At 45.2% G+C, this 24,281-nt stretch overlaps 1 protein-coding gene across 1 annotated transcript in view; it reads right to left on the bottom strand.

Moving 5' to 3' along the window:
* Window positions 1-24,281, bottom strand: part of nav3 (neuron navigator 3) — a 1,340,243-nt gene that overhangs the window by 928,504 nt on the left and 387,458 nt on the right. The window contains exon 3 of the mRNA XM_072484719.1: window positions 6,808-7,166. Within this exon, the coding sequence (XP_072340820.1) occupies window positions 6,808-6,879 (72 nt within the window). The 5' untranslated portion in view covers window positions 6,880-7,166. The remainder of the gene's footprint in view (window positions 1-6,807; window positions 7,167-24,281) is intronic.

The following is a 24,281-nucleotide window of genomic DNA, read 5'->3' as shown; positions in this document are numbered from 1 at the left end:
CCATTCAATACGATCATGGCTGATCTGATTGTGATCTCAACCACATATTCCCACCTACCCCCGATGACCTTTCACCCACCCCCTTGTTAAACAAGAATCTATCTACCTCGGTCTTTAAAAAATTCAAAGATACTGATCCTCATGATCCTCTGAGAGAAAGAAATTCTCCTCATCTCTGCCTTAAATGGAGGACCTCTTATTTTGAAACAGGGAGCCCTGCTTCTAAATTGTCCCAGAAGAGGAAACGTCTTCCCGACATCGGCCCTGTCAATACCCCTCAGGATCTGATATATTTCAATTAAGTCGCCTCTTACTCTTATCAACTCCAGCGGATATAAGTCCAGCCTGTCCAATCTTTCCTCATAAGACAACCCACCCACTCCAAGCATTAGTCAAGTAAAGCCTTTCTGAATTGCTTGCAACATATTTACATCCTTCCTTAAATAAGATGACTGATACTGTATTAAAGAATGCGGGAGACCAGCCAAGATTGAATTCAAATAGTCAAGTCTAGAGGTAACAGGCAGCAGAATCTCCATTTACACTATTCAATCTGGGATGGCCCAAGAAGTCAAGAATAAACACCACAACATGGCCCATGTTGGTGGGCTGAAAACTGCCAGCTGAGAGGCAAAACACCCCCAAAATATACATACGACTTGTCTGCGTTACTACAGTGTTATTTTGTGCAGTTTGTATAATAAATAAATATCATTGCATCCAGAAAGGTCCTTTTGGAAATAACATTTTAACTTAGCTATCTGCAATGAATTTTTTTCTAACCTCTGGGAATCAATTGCTAACAAATTGCTGCTTGCACATGTGCAAAGAAGGTTTTTACACTGAATGAATATTTGAGGACACCACAACAGTCACAGAAAGAAAATTACACTGTATGATCAATGAGAGGAGTTAGTGAACCTCAATATATCAGGAACACAACATTGCTACTTCAAACACATTCGACATCAAGAAAATGCTCACACTTCTTAAAGTGTTCGCCCTGTATAAAACTAATCATTCCCAGTCGTCGTCATTTTGTGGTCACAGTCTCCTCAACATCCAATTTGAAAGAAAAACAAAAGCTTCCACACACAGCCCTGACCCATCAACACTGTCACTGTAAAACACACACCCCAGACCCAACAACAATGTCACTGCACAACACACAGCCCAGGCCCAACAACACTGTCACTGCACAACATACAGCCCAGACCCAACAACACTGTCACTGCACAACACACAGCCCAGACCCAACAATACTGTCACTGCACAACATACAGCCCAGACCCAACAACACTGTCCCTGCACAACACACAGCCCAGACACAACAACACTGTCACTGCACACCATACAGCCCAAACCCAACAACACTGTCACTGCACAACACACAGCCCAGATCCAACAACACTGTCACTGTACAACATACAGCCCAGACCCAACAACACTGTCACTGCACAACACACAGCCAGACCCAACAACACTGTCACTGCACAAAACACAGCATAGACCCAACAACAATGTCACTGCACAACACACAGCCAGACCCAACAACACTGTCACTGTACAACATACAGCCCAGACCCAACAACACTGTCCCTGCACAACACACAGCCAGACCCAACAACACTGTCATTGCACAAGACACAGCATAGACCCAACAACAATGTCACTGCACAACACACAGCCCAGACCCAACAACACTGTCACTGTACAACATACAGCCCAGACCCAACAACACTGTCACTGCACAACACACAGCCAGACCCAACAACACTGTCACTGCACAACACACAACACATTTGTTTACGTTAATGATGGAAAGGGATAAGTATACACCGCAGGGCAAGAGTTATAGCTGGGGGAAGGGCAATTATGATGCCATTAGACGTGACTTGGGGGGGATAAGGTGGAGAAGTAGGCTGCAAGTGTTGGGCACACTGGATAAGTGGGGTTTGTTCAAGGATCAGCTACTGCGTGTTCTTGATAAGTATGTACCGGTCAGACAGGGAGGAAGGCGTCGAGCGAGGGAACCGTGGTTTACCAAGGAAGTGGAATCTCTTGTTAAGAGGAAGAAGGAGGCCTATGTGAAGATGAAGTGTGAAGTTTCGGTTGGGGCGATGGATAGTTACAAGGTAGCGAGGAAGGATCTAAAGAGAGAGCTAAGACGAGCAAGGAGGGGACATGAGAAGTATTTGGCAGGAAGGATCAAGGAAAACCCAAAAGCTTTCTATAGGTATGTCAGGAATAAGCGAATGACTAGGGAAAGAGTAGGACCAGTCAAGGACAGGATGGGAAATTGTGTGTGGAGTCTGAAGAGATAGGCGAGATACTAAATGAATATTTTTCGTCAGTATTCACTCAGGAAAAAGATAATGTTGTGGAGGAGAATGCTGAGCCCCAGGCTAATAGAATAGATGGCATTGAGGTACGTAGGGAAGAGGTGTTGGCAATTATGGACAGGCTGAAAATAGATAAGTCCCTGGGACCTGATGGGATTTATCCCAGGATTCTCTGGGAGGCCAGGGAAGAGATTGCTGGACCTTTGGCTTTGATTTTTATGTCACCATTGGCTACAGGAATAGTGCCAGAGGACTGGAGGACAGCAAATGTGGTCCCTTTGTTCAAAAAGGGGAGCAGAGACAACCCCGGCAACTATAGACCGGTGAGCCTCACGTCTGTAGTGGGTAAAGTCTTGGAGGGGATTATAAGAGACAAGATTTATAATCATCTAGATAGGAATAATATGATCAGGGATAGTCAGCATGGCTTTGTGAAGGGTAGGTCATGCCTCACAAACCTTATTGAGTTCTTTGAGAAGGTGACTGAACAGGTAGACGAGGGTAGAGCAGTTGATGTGGTGTATATGGATTTCAGCAAAGCGTTTGATAAGGTTCCCCACGGTAGGCTATTGCAAAAAATACGGAGGCTGGGGATTGAGGGTGATTTAGAGATGTGGATCAGAAATTGGCTCGCTGAAAGAAGACAGAGGGTGGTGGTTGATGGGAAATGTTCAGAATGGAGTAGTCACAAGTGGGGTACCACAAGGATCTGTTCTGGGGCCGTTGCTGTTTGTCATTTTTATCAATGACCTAGAGGAAGGCGCAGAAGGGTGGGTGAGTAAATTTGCAGACGATACTAAAGTCGGTGGTGTTGTCGATAGTGTGGAAGGATGTAGCAGGTTACAGAGGGATATAGATAAGCTGCAGAGCTGGGCTGAGAGGTGGCAAATGGAGTTTAATGTAGAGAAGTGTGAGGTGATTCACTTTGGAAGGAATAACAGGAATGCAGAATATTTGGCTAATGGTAAAGTTCTTGAAAGTGTGGATGAGCAGAGGGATCTAGGTGTCCATGTACATAGATCCCTGAAAGTTGCCACCCAGGTTGATAGGGTTGTGAAGAAGGCCTATGGAGTGTTGGCCTTTATTGGTAGAGGGATTGAGTTCCGGAGTCAGGAGGTCATGTTGCAGCTGTACAGAACTCTGGTACGGCCGCATTTGGAGTATTGCGTACAGTTCTGGTCACCGCATTATAGGAAGGACGTGGAGGCTTTGAAGCGGGTGCAGAGGAGATTTACCAGGATGTTGCCTGGTATGGAGGGAAAATCTTATGAGGAAAGGCTGATGGACTTGAGGTTGTTTTCGTTGGAGAGAAGAAGGTTAAGAGGAGCCTTAATAGAGGCATACAAAATGATCAGGGGGTTGGATAGGGTGGACAGTGAGAGCCTTCTCCCGCGGATGGATATGGCTGGCACGAGGGGACATAACTTTAAACTGAGGGGTAATAGATATAGGACAGAGGTCAGAGGTAGGTTCTTTACGCAAAGAGTAGTGAGGCCGTGGAATGCCCTACCTGCTACAGTAGTGAACTCGCCAACATTGAGGGCATTTAAAAGTTTATTGGATAAACATATGGATGATAATGGCATAGTGTAGGTTAGATGGCTTTTGTTTCGGTGCAACATCGTGGGCCGAAGGGCCTGTACTGCGCTGTATTGTTCTATGTTCTCTGTTCTAACACACAGCCCAGACCCAACAACACTGTCACTGCACAACACACAGCCAAACCCAACAACACTGTCACTGCACAAGACACAGCATAGATCCAACAACAATGCCACTGCACAACACACAGCCCAGACCCAACAACACTGTCACTGCACAACACATAGCCAGACCCAACAACACTGTCACTGCACAACACACAGCCAGACCCAACAACACTGTCACTGCACAACACACAGCCCAGACCCAACAACACTGTCACTGCACAACACACAGCCCAGACCCAACAATACTGTCACTGCACAACACACAGCCAGACCCAACAACAATGTCACTGCACAACACACAGCCCAGACCCAACAACACTGTCACTGCACAACACACAGCCAGACCCAACAATACTGTCACCGCACAACACACAGCCCAGACCCAACAACACTGTCACTGCACAACACACAGCCCAGACCCAACAACACTGTCACTGCACAACACACAGCCCAGACCCAACAACACTGTCACTGCACAACACACAGCCCAGACCCAACAACACTGTCACTGCACAACACACAGCAGACCCAACAACACTGTCACTGCACAACAAACAGCCAGACCCAACAATACTGTCACCGCACAACACACAGCCAGACCCAACAACAATGTCACTGCACAACACACAGCCCAGACCCAACAACACTGTCACTGCACAACACACAGCCAGACCCAACAACACTGTCACTGCACAACACACAGCCCAGACCCAACAACACTGTCACTGCACAACACACAGCCCAGACCCAACAACACTGTCACTGCACAACACACAGCCAGACCCAACAACACTGTCACTGTACAACACACAGCCCAGACCCAACAACACTGTCACTGCACAACACACAGCCAAACCCAACAACACTGTCACTGCACAAGACACAGCATAGATCCAACAACAATGCCACTGCACAACACACAGCCCAGACCCAACAACACTGTCACTGCACAACACACAGCCCAGACCCAACAACACTGTCACTGCACAACACACAGCCAGACCCAACAATACTGTCACCGCACAACACACAGCCCAGACCCAACAACACTGTCAGTGCACAACACACAGCCAGACCCAACAATACTGTCACCGCACAACACACAGCCCAGACCCAACAACACTGTCACTGCACAACACACAGCCCAGACCCAACAACACTGTCACTGCACAACACACAGCCAGACCCAACAACACTGTCACTGCACAACACACAGCCCAGACCCAACAACACTGTCACTGCACAACACACAGCCCAGACCCAACAACACTGTCACTGCACAACACACAGCCCAGACCCAACAACACTGTCACTGCACAACACACAGCCAGACCCAACAACACTGTCACTGCACAACACACAGCCAGACCCAACAACACTGTCACTGCACAACACACAGCCCAGACCCAACAACACTGTCACTGCACAACACACAGCCAGACCCAACAACGCTGTCACTGCACAACACAGCCCAGACCCAACCACACTGTCACTGCACAACACACAGCCCAGACCCAACAACACTGTCACTGCACAACACACAGCCAGACCCAACAACACTGTCACTGCACAACACACAGCCCAGACCCAACAACACTGTCACTGCACAACACACAGCCCAGACCCAACAACACTGTCACTGCACAACACACAGCCAGACCCAACAACACTGTCACTGCACAACACACAGCCCAGACCCAACAACACTGTCACTGCACAACACACAGCCCAGACCCAACAACACTGTCACTGCACAACACACAGCCCAGACCCAACAACACTGTCACTGCACAACACACAGCCCAGACCCAACAACACTGTCACTGCACAACACACAGCCAGACCCAACAACACTGTCACCGCACAACACACAGCCCAGACCCAACAACAATGTCACTGCACAACACACAGCCAGACCCAACAACACTGTCACTGCACAACACACAGCCAGACCCAACAACAATGTCACTGCACAACACACAGCCCAGACCCAACAACACTGTCACTGTACAACACACAGCCCAGACCCAACAACACTGTCACTGCACAACACACAGCCAGACCCAACAACACTGTCACCGCACAACACACAGCCCAGACCCAACAACACTGTCACTGCACAACACCCAGCCAGACCCAACAATACTGTCACCGCACAACACACAGCCCAGACCCAACAACACTGTCACTGCACAACACACAGCCCGACCCAACAACAATGTCACTGCACAACACACAGCCCAGACCCAACAACACTGTCACTGCACAACACACAGCCCAGACCCAACAACACTGTCACTGCACAACACACAGCCCAGACCCAACAACACTGTCACTGCAATCTTGCATTGCTAGTCATCTCAAACATTTTAACCATGCCATATCTGTGTCCTGCCAAAGTCACATTCTCTTGCTCTATCTTAGAGATATGCGATGATACCCTGACAATCAGGGTGAGATATAGGTGTAACAATTCCAGTGGGACCAGCACACTAAGCCTGGGTTTCAGACACAAACAGAAAGTGCTGTGTGAAGACACTTCTGTGCTCTTGAGCACTTCGATTTCTCGCTGCTGGTAACAACTCATTCTTCTCTCACATCACACCATAACACATGACATTGTTGTATACCTTGCCCGAAATCTGCTTCAATCTCATTTCTGTTACCTTGCTTCAACAAAAAAGATCCTTTGATTGGGAAAAAATGAATAGAGCCATTCCACATTTGCTTTACATGATCATTCTCAAGCCTCTTACCTTCTTTTGATCTTCTACCTTGTGGCTTATTGGTTTCCTCTCATGTTTGTTCATTTCTGGTGTGAAATCCATCACATGAAATCCGTCCCCACGATTACAGAATCCGTTTAGAAAAGCAGGAAGGCTAGCAGGATGGGGCCATGCTAATATTTCCTGGGCAGCCTTGCCGTTTGGTTTCACCGACTCCAGATGGTATTTAGAAGCCTCGTGGATTGGAAAGAAAAGGAATGTTTGCTACCCATACTGGGAATGTTCCAAAGCAGCATGTCAATGTGCAAAGAGGTCTCAACTCCAGCTATCTTCTGTTTCCTTCTTCGTTAACATCCATTCTGAATGGCAGTTCAGCACCACCCGGACACCTGTTTTATTTTTAAAAAAGTGAACTTCAGTCACAAGCAAGACATGGATTTAAACTGGAAACATGACAATCTTCATCTGGGATAACCATTTTTGACACTAAGTGGCAATGATAGGGAATTAACAAGGGTGGAGGAAGTAGGGAAGATTTAAAAAGGAAATTGAAAGAGCATCTACGTGAAATAAGATTGCAGAGATACGGGAAAAGAACAGGGGAAATGGGACTGACTGGATATCTCTACAGAGTGCTGGCATGGCCTCAATAGGCCGAATGGCCTCCTTGTCCTGTTATGACTCTATGTTGCCTTCTCAGTAATTGTGCTTTATAATGTGAGGTATTTATAAAGTTCCTGTCATGCATATGGGGACATTTTGTTCTGTTGAAGATGCTGTACGAGGGAACAGTGTTGCTGTGGCTTGCTTGGTAATCAAACTTACCTTAAAGTCAGAAGGTTGTGGGTTCAGGTCCCCTTGCAGAGCACACAATGCTGTTGCGCAGTGCTGAGAAATTTGTAGATGCCCTGTTATTTGGATGAAATGTTAACCTGATGTACCAGGTGTCCTCTCAGGTAGATGTACAAAATTCCATGGCCACTATTCACCAGAGTGTAACTGAGTTCTCTCAAGTATCCTGGCCAATACTTATCCACAACCAATGTCACCGAAACAGATTACCTGACCATTATACTATGGCTGCTCTTGGTGATCCCCACATTACAACAGACTTGATTTGACACCGAAAAACAGAGTCCCATTTTGGGCGGTTTTCACGAGGTGTTTTTCGGCGCCTGCAACGCCAAGAACGACTCCGCTATCAAACTGGAACCTGTTTTGTTTTGGCCTCTGTGAGGATCGCCCAGCATAGGCCGGACTGACCTCATTTCCTGCACTGACAAGCAGGAAGAGACATTTTAAATACTGCCCTGATCTTTTCACCCCCCTCCCTCCCTTGGCATCCATACCGTAGCCCCAGGACACCCCTCCCCCCAATGCCCCACCTTACCTGTTAGGGGGTCCTCAATCCCACACAAGGGCAGGGTACCCTTGGACCAATCCCTGACACCAGCAGCCTAGCACTGGGTCACCTTGGCACTTCCAGCCAGGCAATGCCACCCAGGCAATGCCAGGGTGGCACTGCTAGGGTGCCCAGGTGGCAGTGCCAAGATGGCAGGCTGAACATGCCAAGGTGCTCAGGAAGCAGCGGGAGGCCAGGGTACCACCCTGCCCAGAGCCTGATCACCCGGGGCCTCTGATGGCCTGAGTGAGCCCCTCCCTCAGGGCCATTTTGCCTGGTCCATGGCTGTGTGGACCAGTGCGAAACAGTGACATGGCAAGGTCTCCCAGAGGCGGGTGTTCATTCCCGGACCTCCGGAGCATCAGGAGGCAACATGTTTCAGTGAGCCTAACTGTTCACTTAAATATGTAAGTCTGGATCTCGCCCAGTAAGGGCAAGATCCAGATCACGACATCTCACGGGACCCTCAACGCGTCACCGAGTCGGGCGTGATGAGGCCATTCAATTGTGCCCAACATTTCACAATTGGAAAAAAAAATCACTTAGGGGCATCCAAAGGTCACAAAAGGCATGATGGAAAATATCCTCTTGTTTCATTATATTTAAGGAATAAGCAATATTTAAGGAAATCTCAAAATGTATAGACAATTTAAAGATTCTACCGTATCTGTTGTCACAGAGGATAGTCAAGACTTTTGATTCTTTGTGCAGAATCTTGCGGCAGTTGGCCATTGGCTGGAGAGCCAGCGAGAGTCCCGCCTCAGCCTCTTTCAGGTAGGCCTGTCACATCGTGTTTCACTCAGGCATTTCAGAGGCCGGCGGCAGGCGATCCCTTGGACCGAGGTCCCCAGGGAGGAAGACCCACCCAGTGAGAGTTGCTAGCCAATCAAAAGTCAAAAGAATTTTTGTATTCTGCATTGCCTTCCTCCTGCAACCCCCATCCCATGGCACCCCTCCTACCATCAGTCACTTTTGCCTGGGTCACTCCTCATTCCTGGGTTCGGATTAGCAGCAAGGCTCAATGGCTCCCCAAATGCTGATGCCGGGTCCCTTGCACTGGGGCAGTGCGGTAGCACAGTGGTTAGCACAGCTGCTCACAGCTCCGCGTCCCAGGTTCGATTCCCAACTTGGGTCACTGACTCTGCATATTCTCCCCGTGTGTGCGTGGGTTTCCTCCGGGTGCTCTGGTTTCCTCCCACAGTCCAAAGATGTGCAGGTTAGATGGATTGGCCATGCTACATTGCCCCTTAGTGTCCAAAAAGGTTAGGTGGGGTTTCGGGGATAGGGTGGAGGTGTGGGGATAGGGTAGCGCTGTGGGCTTAGCTAGGATGCTCTTTCCAAGCGACGGTGCAGACTCGATGGGCCAAATGGCCTTCTTCTGCACTGTAAATTCTATGATTTCAGCCCATAATGCAAGCAAACACAATGGCAAGGCCCCTGCCCACCACTGGCTGCATAGCAGTGGCAGAAGGATGTGGCCATTAAATGGTCATTGGTTTTCCACTTAAGGGCCTCAGTTGGCAGTGGCACAGAAAGAAACTTCCCAGAGTGCAATTTATCACACGCCACCCTCCCACCCGATTAATGCTGCCCACCACCAAACTCAACAATGTGGAAGGCACAATATCCAATCCACCCTGATATGTTTCAGGGTAACTTCTGTCCTTATTATAGTATACAGTAGTGTAAACTCCGTTCTCATTATAAATATCTGTCCTTATTATAGTAAACAGTATAAACTATGTCATTGTAATATATAATCGAGTAAACTCTATTCTCGCTGTAGAATATAATAGTGTAAACTCTGTCCTTATTATAGTATATAATAGTGTAAGCTCTGTCCTTATAGTATATAATAGTGTAAACTCTGTCCTTATTATAGTATATAATAGTGTAAACTCTGTCCTTATTATAGTATACAATAGTGTAAACTCTGTCCTTATTATTGTATCTAACAGTGTAAACACTGTCCTTATCATAGTATATAATAGTGTAAACTCTGCTCTCAATGTAGAATATGACAGTGTAAATTCCATCCTTATTGTAGTTCATAATAGTGTAAACTCTGACCTTGTTGTGGTATATAACAGTGTAACTGCTGGCCTTGCTGTATTATATAACAGTGTAAACGCTATCCTTATTGCAGTATATAAGTGTAAGCACTGTCTTTATTATACTATATAATAGTGTAAACTCACTCTGCCCTTATGGAAAACTATAATAGTCTAAACTCTGTCCTTATTTTAGTATATTACAGTGTAAACGCTGTCCTTATTATAGAATATAATAGTGTAAATTCTGTCCTTATTATAATATATAATAGTGTAAACTCTGTTCTCATTGTAGAATAAAAGTGTAAATGCTGTCCTTATCGAAGTATATAAGCGTAAACACTGTCTTTATTATACTATATAATAGTATAAACTCTGTCCTTATTATAGTATATAATAGTATAAATTCTGTCCTTATTATAGTATATAATCATGTAAATTCTGTTCTAATTGTAGAATATAACAATGTACCCACTGTCCTTATTGTAGTACATAATAGTATACACTCTGTCCTTATTGTAGTATATAATGGTGTAAACACAGTGCTATTGTAATACATTATAGTGTAAACTCTGACCTTGTGGTATATAATAGTGTAAATGATGTCCTTATTGTGGAATATAGCTGTGCAAACGCTATCCTTATTGTACAAAATAGTGTAAGCTCTCTCCTTATTGTGGAATATAACAGAGTAAACTCTGTCCTTGCTATAATATATAATAGTGTAAACTCTGTCCTTATTGTAGAATATAACAAAGTAAACTATGTCCTTGTTATAGTGTATAATAGTGTAAACTCTGTCCTTTTTATAGTATATAATAGTGTACATACTGTCCTTGTTATAGTATATAATAGTGTAAACTCTGGCTTTGCTGTGATATTTAATAGTGTAAACTGTCTTTATTGTCATATATAATACTGTTAACTCTGTCCTTATTGTAGTATATAATAGTGTAAACGCTGTTCTCATTGAAGAATAATAGTGTAAATGCTGTCCTTATCTAAGTATATAAGTGTAAATGCTGTCCTTATCATAGTATATAATAGTGCAAATTTGGTCCTTATTATAGTATATAGTAGTGTAAACTCTGCTCTCATTGCAGAATATGACAGTGTAAATTCCGTCCTTATTGTAGTACATAATAGTGTAAACTCTGACCTTGTGGTATATAATAGTGTAAATGATGTCCTTATTGTGAAATATAGCTGTGTAAACTCTATCCTTATTGTACAAAATAGTGTAAGCTCTCTCCTTATTGTGGAATATAACAGAGTAAACTGTGTCCTTACTATAATATATAATAGTGTAAACTCTGTCCTTATTGTAGAATATAACAGAGTCAACTCTGTCCTTGTTATAGTGTATAATAGTGTACACACTGTCCTTGTTATAGTATATAATAGTGTAAACTCTGGCTTTGTTGTGATATTTAATAGTGTAAACTATGTCTTTATTGTCATATATAATACTGTTAACTCTGTGCTTATTGTAGTATATAATAGTGTAAACTCTGCTCTCATTGCAGAATATGACTGTGTAAATTCCGTACTTATTGTAGTACATAATAGTGTAAACTCTTACCTTGTTGTGGTATATAACAGTGTAACTCTGTTCTTGTTGTAGTATATAATAGTGCCAACTCTGTCCTTATTACAGTATATAAGAGTGTAAACTATGTCATTGTTATAGTGTGTAATGGTGTAAACTCTGTCTTTGTTGTAGCATAAAATAATAATAATCTTTATTGTCACAAGTAGGCTTACATTAACACTGCAATGAAGTTACTGTGAAAAGCCCCTAGTCGCCACATTCCCATGCCTGATCGGGTACACAGAGGGAGAATTCAGAATGTCCAAATTACCTAACAACATGTCTTTCAGGACTTGTGGTAATCCACACAGACACAGTGAGAATGTGCAGGCTCCGCACAGACAGTGACCCAAGTGGGAATCAAACCTGGGACCCTGGCACTTTGAAGCAACAGTGCTAACCACTGTGCTACCGTAGTGTAACCTCTGTCTTATTGTAGTTTGTAACAGTGTAAACTCTGTCCTCATTGTAAATATAAGTGTAAACTCTGTACTTGGTGTCATATATAATAGTGTAAACTCTGTACTTGTTGTATATAATAATGTAAACTCTATTCTTGTTGTGGTATATAATAGTGTAAACCCTGTCTTTATTGTCATATATAATAGTGTAAACTCTGTTCTTGTTGTAGTATATAAGTGTAAACTCTGTTCTTGTTGTAATATATAACAGTATAAACTCTGTTACTGTTGTATATAATAGCGTAAATTCTGTCCTCATTGTAGAATACAACAATGTAACCGCTGTCCTTGCTGTATTATATAATTGTGTAAACTCTCCCCTTACTGTAGAATATAGTGTAAGCCCTGCCTTTATTGTAGTATATAACAGTGTGAAGTTTGTCCTTGTTATATTATATAATAGTGTAAACTTGTCCTTATCGTAGCATGTACTTAGCCTGTATTGTTGTATATAATAGTGTAATAGTATTACCGTATTTGCTAGTCGTACCACGCGAGGGTTGCTCTGTGAACTGTCGACCTCTTCCTGACCTCACTCTTATTATCTCTGTCCTCTTCCACTACTTCTACCCTCTGACATCCTGGTACCTTCCCATCATCTTCCCTATGATGATATTTATTCAATATATTTATGTGACATAATAGGTCCTTCCTAAGCTCTGGAGTATCTCCCAGGTAAGCCCAGTTACTTATCCTCCCAACTACCTTACAGGGGCCACCAAATTTCACTTTCAGCGGTTCGCCCTGCAAAGGCAGCAACAATACCAATTCCTCATCTCCAGTGTGGAATGTTCTGGACCAGGCATGTTTCATGGCTCACATTTTCATTCTTTCTACTGAAACCTACAAATGCTTTTGGGCTACCTGATAAACTCCTGCGAGTCTTTCCAGAATAGGTTTCGAAAACTAACCATCTTTTCGTTTCTCTTGCTTTCTTGCTATTCACAGCTTCTTTTTCCTCAAGCAGAGCTGGGAGATTTTTCCTCACCAACTGTCTGTCTGCAACTGCTCTGGCTTTCATATAAAAAACGAAGAACAAAGGAAAGCTTTCTGTTTTATCTTACAAGGACCTCTAGTTCCTAAGCAACGCCTGCAAACCCCTGCTGGCCTATTGATCTTTCATGCCATAGCTCTCTCCATCACAATAGAATCCCAGTTGGAATAGAAACCAGCCTCCACACATACAAACACCTTCGTCCAGCATGAATCTACAGGTCACTTCCAGGCACAGAAATTGAACCCACCTAAAACTATACACTATTTCTAATGTTTACCCATACTCTTATAAATCCCTTAAAACTGCCTTTGTTTTCCTAACAATATGCAATGGGCCATCAGAAAATGTGTGGAGTTGCCGGCTCCAACACCATATCCAGATGTATCACAGGCCAGGCTGAGAAGCAGCTTTTCATTGAAATGTGCCAGGAATTTAGCAGAAGTGAACTCTTGCATGAGTTCCTTGACACTCCTGATAGACTTGTGACCATTTTGCATTCTTCTTCAGCAGATTATTCCGTGGTACTGCCCTGCTGGCCAAACTGGAAATGAACCTGCTGTGGTAAATCACAATCCCAAAAGCAAATGAAGCTCCTTAATATATTTGGGTTGTGGTGCATTCACCACTGCCTCCACTTTTCTGGCGAGGTTGAGAGACCAGTTTTGTTGATCACATGTCCCAAGTACCACACTGAGGGCTTCAGGAACGAGCATTTGGATTTCTTACAGTAGGTGCCGTATTTTCCCAGTCTACACAGGATCCTGTTTAGTTTCTCTCAATGAGATGGGAGTTTTTTTCCGGTGATAAGCAGGTCATCTTGGAATCGGGGTGGCCCTGCAGTCCATGGCCTGCTGAGATAAGGCTGGTGATGAGCCGATTCCGAAGGACAGATGCCTGTATTAATACAGTGAGTTGATGGATGTATATTTCCTGGAATCTTCACTCAATTGCATCTGAAAAGTGCTTGTGATAGGTCAATCTTTGTGAAGTCTTCCGGTGGCGGCATGTAAGGAGAGGTCGTACAGCAGGTGGCTCCCACCAGGGTATTTGTTTTTTGGCCTTTTGCCCGGTTATTGGGAATATTTTTACGCAAAATCCCATCTGACCGATAGTATAAGGTGCCCACATAAGAGAAATGCCAAGAAAGGCCAGGGCAAAAACAAAATCACTGATGGAAATTCGTTGACTGATTCGGAGGCTTCTCGAGGCTCCATTGTGGAGAAAATACCAGAGGCTGCTCCTGTGACTCCGGCCACTCCAAAGTCGGCTCAGATGCTTGCCGGCATCTTGGCAGTGGAGATTGAGAAGCACTGGGGACCTTCATAAGTCGATAGAGGATGCCCTGGCTCCCATTCGATCACAGTTGGAAAAGACGTCTGAAATAGTAAAAGCGCATGGTGTGGCAATTAAGGGTATTGAGGCGGTTCTTTCGAAGCACAGTAAACAAATTGCCTCGCTGGAGACTGAGATCTCCCTAATGGCCGGAGAAAATAAAGCTCTAAGGGCCAAGGTAGATGAACCGTGCTTGGAGACAGAATCTCAGAATTGTGGGGTTACCAGAATAGAAGGAAGGTCCAACTCCCAGAGAGTACAGTGCGAAGTCTTACAACACCAGGTTAAAGGCCAACAGGTTTGTTTCGATGTCACTAGCTTTCGGAGCGCTGCTTCTTCCTCAGGTGAATGAAGAGGTATGTTCCAGAAACATATATATAGACAAATTCAAAGATGCCAGACAATGCTTGGAATGCGAGCATTAGCAGGTGATTAAATCTTTACAGATCCAGATCTCGGGTGTATTCACGTCCCCTCATGACTTGAATCGAGCCTATCAGACACTCCGGCAGAAGCCCCAACCCAACGAGTCACCACGGGCTGTTATTGTAAGATTCCACAGTTTCCAAGAGAAGGAATGGGTCCTGAAATGAGCTAAGTAGCTTTGGGACTATAAATGGGAAGGCCACACCATCAGGCTTTACCAAGACATTGGAGCTGAACAGCCAAAGAAGCAGGAGCCATTTAACAAGGCCAAAGCTGCCCTCTATAAGAGTGGAGTTTGATTTGGGTGGTGTACCTGACATGGCTCCGAGTGACTTATGAGAGGAAGGACTATTATTTCAGAGGATGCGGACGCCTTTGTTAAAAAACATGGACTCGGTTCAAGTTAATCGTGTTTTTTGTGAGGTTTTTGGTTGTTGGGGTGGACAAGTGGGTGTGGGGAGTTGTAGCGGTTCCTGGTACGTATATGTTTCAATTTGTCTGGTTGGGTGGGATGATTGATTAAGATGCTGGATGTTGGTGGGGGTCTTAATTTGTCAGGGGTGTTTTTCTTTGTTGTTGTTATGGGGAATATATAGCTCCTGATGATGTTTGAAGGGGTTTTGTTCTACTTTACGTTTTCGGTAGGGCAGTATGTTTTTAATTTTTTTACCCTTTGTGCCCTACTAGCTGAAGAGTTTGCTAGCTAATGGGAGTGAAGCGATGGGGTAGCTGCAGCTCATTATGCTAGTTTGGTTTGGGACAATGAGCTTAGTGTTTTATTTTTGTTTGGGGTTAGGGTTAGTTGAGGGGGGGTTCATTTGTTTTGTGATTATGAGAATGTAAATTTGGGTGTGGTATTGTTTGAGGGCAGGAAGGTGGTGGGACCCAGGCGGCATATGGCGCAGTGGTTAGCACTGGGACTGCAGCGCTGAGGACCCGGGTTCGAATCCCGGCCCTGGTCACTGTCCGTGTGGAGTTTGCACTATCTCCCCATGTCTGCGTGGGTTTCACCCCCACAGCCCAAAGACGTGCAGGATAGGTGGACTGGCCACGCTAAATTGCCCCTTAATTGGAAAAAACAAGAAAAATAATTGGCTACCCTAAATTTTATTTTTTTTTAAAAAGGAAGGTGGTGGGACGGGGCCCACCCGTCATAAGACTCATAAGATGAGTTTGCTTACAGTGACTACAGATTTCTCTTTGTTTTGTCTTGCTGATGAGTTTGGCAGCCATCTTGGGTGGGCCTCATGCTTGTACACTCTAAGTAGATTTTGGATAATCCCCTTTGGTGGAAATGACTCTCAGACCTCACTTCTCGGACCGTCATCAAGGCCTGTAAGGACATGTTCTCCAGGCATGGTATCCCACTCACTGTCATGAGTGACAATGGCCCATGCTTCAGCAGCCACGAGTGTTCTATGTTTGCCAAGTCGTACCAGAGGCTGGTTTAACACAGGGCTAAATCGCTGGCTTCGAAAGCAGTCCAGTAGCAGGGTTCAATTCCCGTACCAGCCTCCCTGAACAGGCGCCGGAATGTGGCGACTAGGGGCTTTTCACATTAACTTCATTTGAAGCGTACTTGTGACAATAAGTGATTTTCATTTCATTTCATTTCATTTTCAGTTCAAACATGTCACTTCCAGCCCGCACTATCCGCTGTACAATGGGAATGTGGAAAAAAGGGTGCACATTGTGAAGCAGCTCATCTGCAAGGTGGCGGATTCTGCCTCTGATATCTACCTCGTGCTGCTTGTGTACTCTGCAGATTCTAAGTGGATGAGACCAATCAGTGCCGAACCAAGGGAGAGGGTATGAAGATGAGATCGAGACAAATCAGTGCTGTATCGGAAGAGCGGATGGATATAAGAACAAGCCAAATCAGTGCTGAACCTGGGGAAAGAGGATGGATACGAGAATGAGACAAATCAGTGATGAACCCGGGGAAAGAGGATGGATACGAGAACAAGACAAATAAGTGCTGAATCCGGGGAAATAGGATGGATACGAGAACGGGACAAATCAGTGCTGAATCCGGGGAAAGTGGATGGAAACGAGAACGAGACAAATAAGTGCTGAATCCGGGGAAAGAGGATGGATACGAGAACGAGGCAAATCAGGGCTGAACCCAGGGAAAGAGGATGGAAACGAGAACGAGACAAATAAGTGCTGAATCCGGGGAAAGAGGATGGATACGAGAACGAGGCAAATCAGTGCTGAACCCGAGGAAAGAGTATGGATACGAGAATGAGACAAATCAGTGCTGAGCCCGGGGAAAGAGGATGGATACGAGAATGAGACAAATCAGTGCTGAACCCGGGGATAGAGGATGGATACGAGAATGAGACAAATCAGTGCTGAACCCGGGGAAAGAGGATGGATACGAGAATGAGACAAATCAGTGCTGAACCCGGGGATAGAGGATGGATACGAGAATGAGACAAATCAGTGCTGAACCCGGGGAAAGTGGATGGTTACGAGAATGAGACAAATCAGTGCTGAATCCGGGGAAAGAGGATGGATACGAGAACGAGGCAAATCAGTGCTGAACCCAGGGAAAGAGGATGGAAACGAGAACGAGACAAATAAGTGCTGAATCCGGGGAAAGAGGATGGATATATGAATGAGACGAATCAGTGATGAATCCGGGGAAACAGGATGGATATAAGAATGAGATAAATCAGTGATGAATCCGGGGAAAGAGGATGGAAACGAGAACGAGACAAATCAGTGATGAATCCGGGGAAAGAGGATGGAAACGGGAACGAGACAAATCAGTGATGAACCCGGGGAAAGAGGATGGATACGAGAATGAGGCAAATCAGTGCTGAACCCGGGGAAAGAGGATGGATACGAGAATGAGACAAATCAGTGCTGAATCCGGGGAAAGAGGATGGACACGAGAATTAGACAAATCAGTGCTGAACCCGGGGAAAGTGGATGGATACGAGAATGAGACAAATCAGTGCTGAACCCTGGGAAAGAGGATGGCTGTAAGAATGAAACAAATCAGTGCTCAACCCGGGGAAAGAGAATGGATATAAGAATGAGACAAATCAGTGATGAACCCGTGGAAAGAGGATCGATATAAGAATGAGACAAATCACTGCTCAACCCGCGGAGAGAGGATGGATATAAGAACGAGGCAAATCAGTGCTGAACCCAGGAAGTGGATGGATACGAGAATGAGACAAATCAGTGCTGAACCCGGGTAAAGAGGATCGATACGAGAATGAGACAAATCAGTGCAGAGCCCGGAGACAGAGGATGGTTACGAGAACAAGACAAATTTGTGCTGAGCCCGGGGAAAGATGATGGATATGAGAATGAGACGAATCAGTGCTGAATAGGGGAAAGAGGATCGATATAAGTACAAGACAAATCAGTGATGAAACCGAGGAAAGAGGATTGATATAAGAACGAGGTACATCAGTGATCAATCCTGGAGAGAGGATGTTTATCAGAACGAGCGAAATAAGTCCTGAATCCGAGGAAAGAAGGAGAGAAATCAGTGCTGAACCCGGGGAAAGATGATGGATACGTGTGCGAGCCAAATCATTACTGAACCCGGGGAAAGAGGATGGATAGGAGAACGAGACAAATCAGTGATGAATCCTGGAGAGAGGATGGATACGTGAACGAGGCAAATCAGTGCTGAACCCGGGGAAAGAGGATGGATACGAGAACGAGACAAATCAGTGCTGAATCCAAGTAAAGAGGATGGATATGAGAACGAGACAAATCAGCGCTGAATCCGGGGAAGAGGATGGTTACAAGAATGAGACAAATCAGTGATGAACCTGGGGAAAGAGGATGGATATCAGAATGAGACAAATAAGTGCTGAGCCCGGGGAAAGAGGATGGATATAAGAATGAGACAAATCTGTGCTCAACCCGGGGAAAGAGGATGGATATGAGAATGAGACAAATCAGTGCTGATCCCTGGGAATGAGGATGGATACGTGAACGATGCAAATCATTGCTGAACCCGGGGAAAGACGATGGATATCAGAATGAAACAATTCAGTGCTCAACCCGGGGAAAGAGAATGGATACGAGAATGAGGCAAATCAGTGCTGAACCCGGGGAAAGAGGACAGATTTAAGAATATGACAAATCAGTGATGAACCCGGGGAAAGAGGATGGATATAAGAACGAGACCAAATCAGTGCTGAACCCGGGGAAAGAGGATGGATATAAGAACGAGACCAAATCAGTGCTGAACCCGGGAAAGAGGCTGGATACGAGAATGAGACAAATCAGTACTGAACCCGGGGAAAGAGGATGGATACGAGAACAAGACAAATCAGTGATGAACCCGGGGAAAGAGGATGGATTTAAGAATGAGACAAATCAGTGCTGAACCCAGAGAAAGAGGATGGATACGAGAATGATACAAATCAGTGCTGAACCCGGGTAAAGAGGATCGATACGAGAATGAGACAAATCAGTGCTGAACCCGGGGAAAGAGGATGGATACGAGAACAGAACAAATCAGTGCTGAGCCCGAGGAAAGAGGATGGATACGAGAATGAGACAAATCAGTGATGAACCCGGGGAAAGAGGATCGATACGAGAATGAGACAAATCAGTGCAGAGCACGGGGACAGAGGATGGATACGAGAACAAGACAAATCAGTGCTGAGCCCGGGGAAAGATGATGGATACGAGAATGAGACAAATCAGTGCTGAACCCGGGGAAAGAGGATGGATACGAGAATGAGACAAATCAGTGATGAACCCGGGGAAAGAGGATGTATATCAGAATGAGACAAATCAGTGCTGAGCCGGGGAAAAGAGGATGGATATAAGAATGAGACAAATCAGTGTTCAACCCGGGGAAAGAGGATGGATACGAGAATGAGACAAATCAGTGCTGTGCCCGGGGAAGGAGGATGGATATAAGAACGAGGCAAAGCAGTGCTGAATCAGAGGAAAGAGGAAGGCTATAAGAAGGAGAGAAATCAGTGCTGAACCCGGGGAAAGACGATGGATCCGTGTGCGAGGCAAATCATGACTGAACCCAGGGAAAGAGGATGGATAGGAGAACGAGACAAATCAGTGATGAATTCTGGAGAGAGGATGGATACGTGAATGAGGCAAATCAGTGCTGAACCAGCAGATAGCGGATGGATACGAGAACGAGACAAATCAGTGCTGAATCCAAGGAAAGAGGCAGGATATGAGAACGAGACAAATCAGCGCTGAATCCGGGGAAAGAGGATGGCTATAAGAACGAGACAAATCAGTGCTGAATCCGGGGAAAGAGGATGGATATAAGAATGAGACCAAATCAGTGCTGAACCCGGGGAAAGAGGATGGCTATAAGAACGAGACAAATCAGTGCTGAATCCGGGGAAAGAGGATGGATATAAGAATGAGACCAAATCAGTGCTGAACCCGGGGAAAGTGGATGGATACGAGAATGAGACAAATCAGTGCTGAAACCGGGGAAAGAGGATGGATACGAGAATGAGACAAATCAGTGCTGAACCCGGGGAAAGTGGATGGATACGAGAATGAGACAAATCAGTGCTGAGCCATGGGAAGGAGGATGGATACGTGAAAGATGCAAATCATTGCTGAACCCGAGGAAAGAGGATGGATATAAGAATGAAGCAAATCAGTGCTCAACCCGGGGAAAGAGGATGGATACGAGAATGAGACAAATCAGTGATGAACCCGGGGAAAGAGGATCGATATAAGAATGAGACAAATCACTGCTCAACCCGCGGAGAGAGAATGGATATAAGAACGATGCAAATCAGTGCTGAACCCAGGAAGAGGATGGATACGAGAATGAGACAAATCAATGCTGAACCCGGGTAAAGAGGATCGATACGAGAATGAGACAAATCAGTGCTGAACCCGGCTAAAGAGGATGGATACGAGGACGGAACAAATCAGTGCAGAGCCCGGGGACAGATGATGGATACGAGAACAAGACAAATCAGTGATGAATCCGAGGAAAGAGGATTGATATAAGAACGAGGTATGTCAGTGATCAATCCTGGAGAGAGGATGGATATCAGAACGAGACAAATCAGTTCAGAATCCGAGGAAAGAAAAAATAAGAAGGAGAGAAGTCAGTGCTGAAACCGGGGAAACAGGATGGATACGTGTGCGAGCCAATTCATTACTGAACCCGGGGAAAGAGGATGGATAGGAGAACGAGACAAATCAGAGATGAATCCTGGGAAAGAGGATGGATTTAAGAATGAGACAAATCAGTGCTGAGCCTGGGGAAAGAGGATGGATATGAGAACGAGACAAATCAGTGCTGAACCCAGGGAAAGAGGATGGATATAAGAATGAGACAAATCAGTGATGAACCCGGGGAAAGAGGATGGATATAAGAATGAGACAAATCACGGATATAAGAACGAAACAAATCAGTGCTCAAACAGGAGAGAGAGGATGGATATAAGAACGAGGCAAATCAGTGCTGAACCCAGGAAGAGGATGGATACGAGAATGAGACAAATCAGTGCTGAACCCGGGGACAGAGGATGGATACGAGGACAAAACAAATCAGTGCTGAGCCCGGGGAAAGAGGATGGATACAAGAACAAGACAAATCAGTGATGAATCCGAGGAAAGAGGATTGATATAAGAACGAGATACATCAGTGATCAGTCCTGGAGAGAGGATGGATATCAGAACGAGACAAATCAGTGCTGAATCCGAGGAAAGAGGAAGGCTATAAGAAGGAGAGAAATCAGTGCTGAACCCGGGGAAAGAGGATGGATACGTGTGCGAGGCAAATCATTACTGAATCCGGGGAAAGAGGATAGATAGGTGAACGAGACAAATCAGTGATGAATCCTGGAGAGAGGATGGAGACGTGAACGAGGCAAATCAGTGCTGAACTCGGGGAAAGAGGATGGATATAAGAATGAGACAAATCAGTGCTGAATCTGGGGAAAGAGGATGGATATAAGAACGAGACAAATCAGTGCTGAATCCGGGGAAAGAGGATGGTTACGAGAACAAGACAAATTAGTGCTGAGCCCGGGGAAAGATGATGGATATGAGAATGAGGCGAATCAGTGCTGAATCCGGGAAAGAGGATCAATATAAGTACAAGACAAATCAGTGATGAAACCGAGGAAAGAGGATTGATATAGGAACGAGGTATATCAGTGATCAATCCTGGAGAGAGGATGGTTATCCGAATGAGACAAATCAGTCCTGAATCCGAGGAAAGAAGAAATAAGAAGGAGAGAAATCAGTGCTGAACCTGGGGAAAGATGATGCATACGTGTGCGAGCCAAATCATTACTGAACCTGGGGAAAGAGGATGGATAGGAGAACAAGACAAATCAGTGATGAATCCTGGAGAGAGGATGGATACGTGAACGAGGCAAATCAGTGCTGAACCCGGGGAAAGAGGATGGATACGAGAACGAGACAAATCAGTGCTGAATCCAAGTAAAGAGGATGGATATGAGAACGAGACAAATCAGCGCTGAATCCAGTTAAGAGTATGGATATAAGAATGAGACAAATCAGTGCTGAATCCGAAAAAGAGGATGGATACAAGAATGAGACAAATCAGTGATGAACCTGGGGAAAGAGGATGGATATCAGAATGAGACAAATAAGTGCTGAGCCCGGGGAAGGAGGATGTATATAAGAATGAGACAAATCTGTGCTCAACCCGGGGAAAGAGGATGGATATGAGAATGAAACAAATCAGTGCTGATCCCTGGGAATGAGGGTGGATATGTGAGCGATGCAAATCATTGCTGAACCCGGCGAAAGAAGATGGATATCAGAATGAAACAATTCAGTGCTCAACCCGGGGAAAGAGAATGGATACGAGAATGAGGCAAATCAGTGCTGAACCCGGGGAAAGAGGATGGATTTAAGAATGTGACAAATCAGTGATGAATCCTGGAGAGAGGATGGAGACGTGAACGAGACAAATCAGCGTTGAATCCAGGGAAAGAGGATGGATATAAGAATGAGACAAATCAGTGCTGTGCCCGGGGAAAGAGGATGGATATGAGAACGAGACAAATCTGTGCTGAACCCAGGGAAAGAGGACGGATATAAGAATGAGACAAATCAGTGCTGAACCCAGGAAGAGGATGGATACGAGAACGGAACAAATCAGTGCTCAACCCGGGTAAAGAGGATCGATACGAGAAGGAGACAAATCAGTGCTGAGCCCGGGGAAAGAGGATGGATATCAGAATGAGACAAATCAGTGCTGTGCCCGGGGAAAGAGGATGGATATGAGAACGAGACAAATCTGTGCTGAACCCGGGGAAAGAGGACGGATATAAGAATGAGACAAATCAGTGCTGAACCCAGGAAGAGGATGGATACGAGAAGGAGACAAATCAGTGCTGAGCCCGGGGAAAGATGATGGATACGAGAATGAGACAAATCAGTGGTGAATCCGGGAAAGAGGATGGACAAAAGAACAAGACAAATCAGTGCTGAATCCGGGGAAAGAGGATGGATATGGGAATAAGACCAATCAGTGCTGAGCCCGGGGAAAGAGGATGGATATGAGAACCAGACAAATTAGTGATGAATCCTGGAGAGAGGATAGATACGTGAACGAGTCAAATCCGTGCTGAGCCCGGGGAAAGAGGATGGATACATGAACGAGACAAATCATTGCTAAACCCGGGGAAAGAGGATGGATAGGGGAACGAGAGAAATGGGTGCTGAATCCTGGAGAGAGGTTGAATACGAGAATTAGACAAATCAGTGCTGAACCGGGGGAAAGAGGATGGATACGAGAACGGGACAAATCAGTGCTAAATCCGGGAAAAGAGGATGGATATAAGAACAAGACAAATCAGTGCTCAACCCAGGAAGAGGATGAATATGAGAATGAGACAAATCAGTGCGGAACCCGGGGAAAGAGGATGGATATAAGAACGAGACAAATCAGTGATGAATCCGAGGAAAGAGGAAGGATATAAGAACGAGACAAATTAGTGCTGAATCCGGGGAAAGAGGATGGATACGAGAATGAGACAAATCAGTGATGAACCCGGGGAAAGAGGATGTATATCAGAATGAGACAAATCAGTGCTGAGCCCGGGGAAAGAGGATGGATATAAGAATGAGACAAATCAGTGTTCAACCCGGGGAAAGAGGATGGATACGAGAATGAGACAAATCAGTGATGAACCCAGAGAAAGAGGATGGATATAAGAATGAGACAAATCAGTGCTGAATCCGGGGAAAGAGGATGGATATGGGAATAAGACCAATCAGTGCTGAG

Source organism: Scyliorhinus torazame, chromosome 19 (assembly GCF_047496885.1).
Source record: "Scyliorhinus torazame isolate Kashiwa2021f chromosome 19, sScyTor2.1, whole genome shotgun sequence".
Taxonomy (NCBI): domain Eukaryota; kingdom Metazoa; phylum Chordata; class Chondrichthyes; order Carcharhiniformes; family Scyliorhinidae; genus Scyliorhinus; species Scyliorhinus torazame.
The sequence above is the reverse complement of the archived record's forward strand: the minus strand, read 5'-3'. Positions and strand labels throughout refer to the sequence as shown.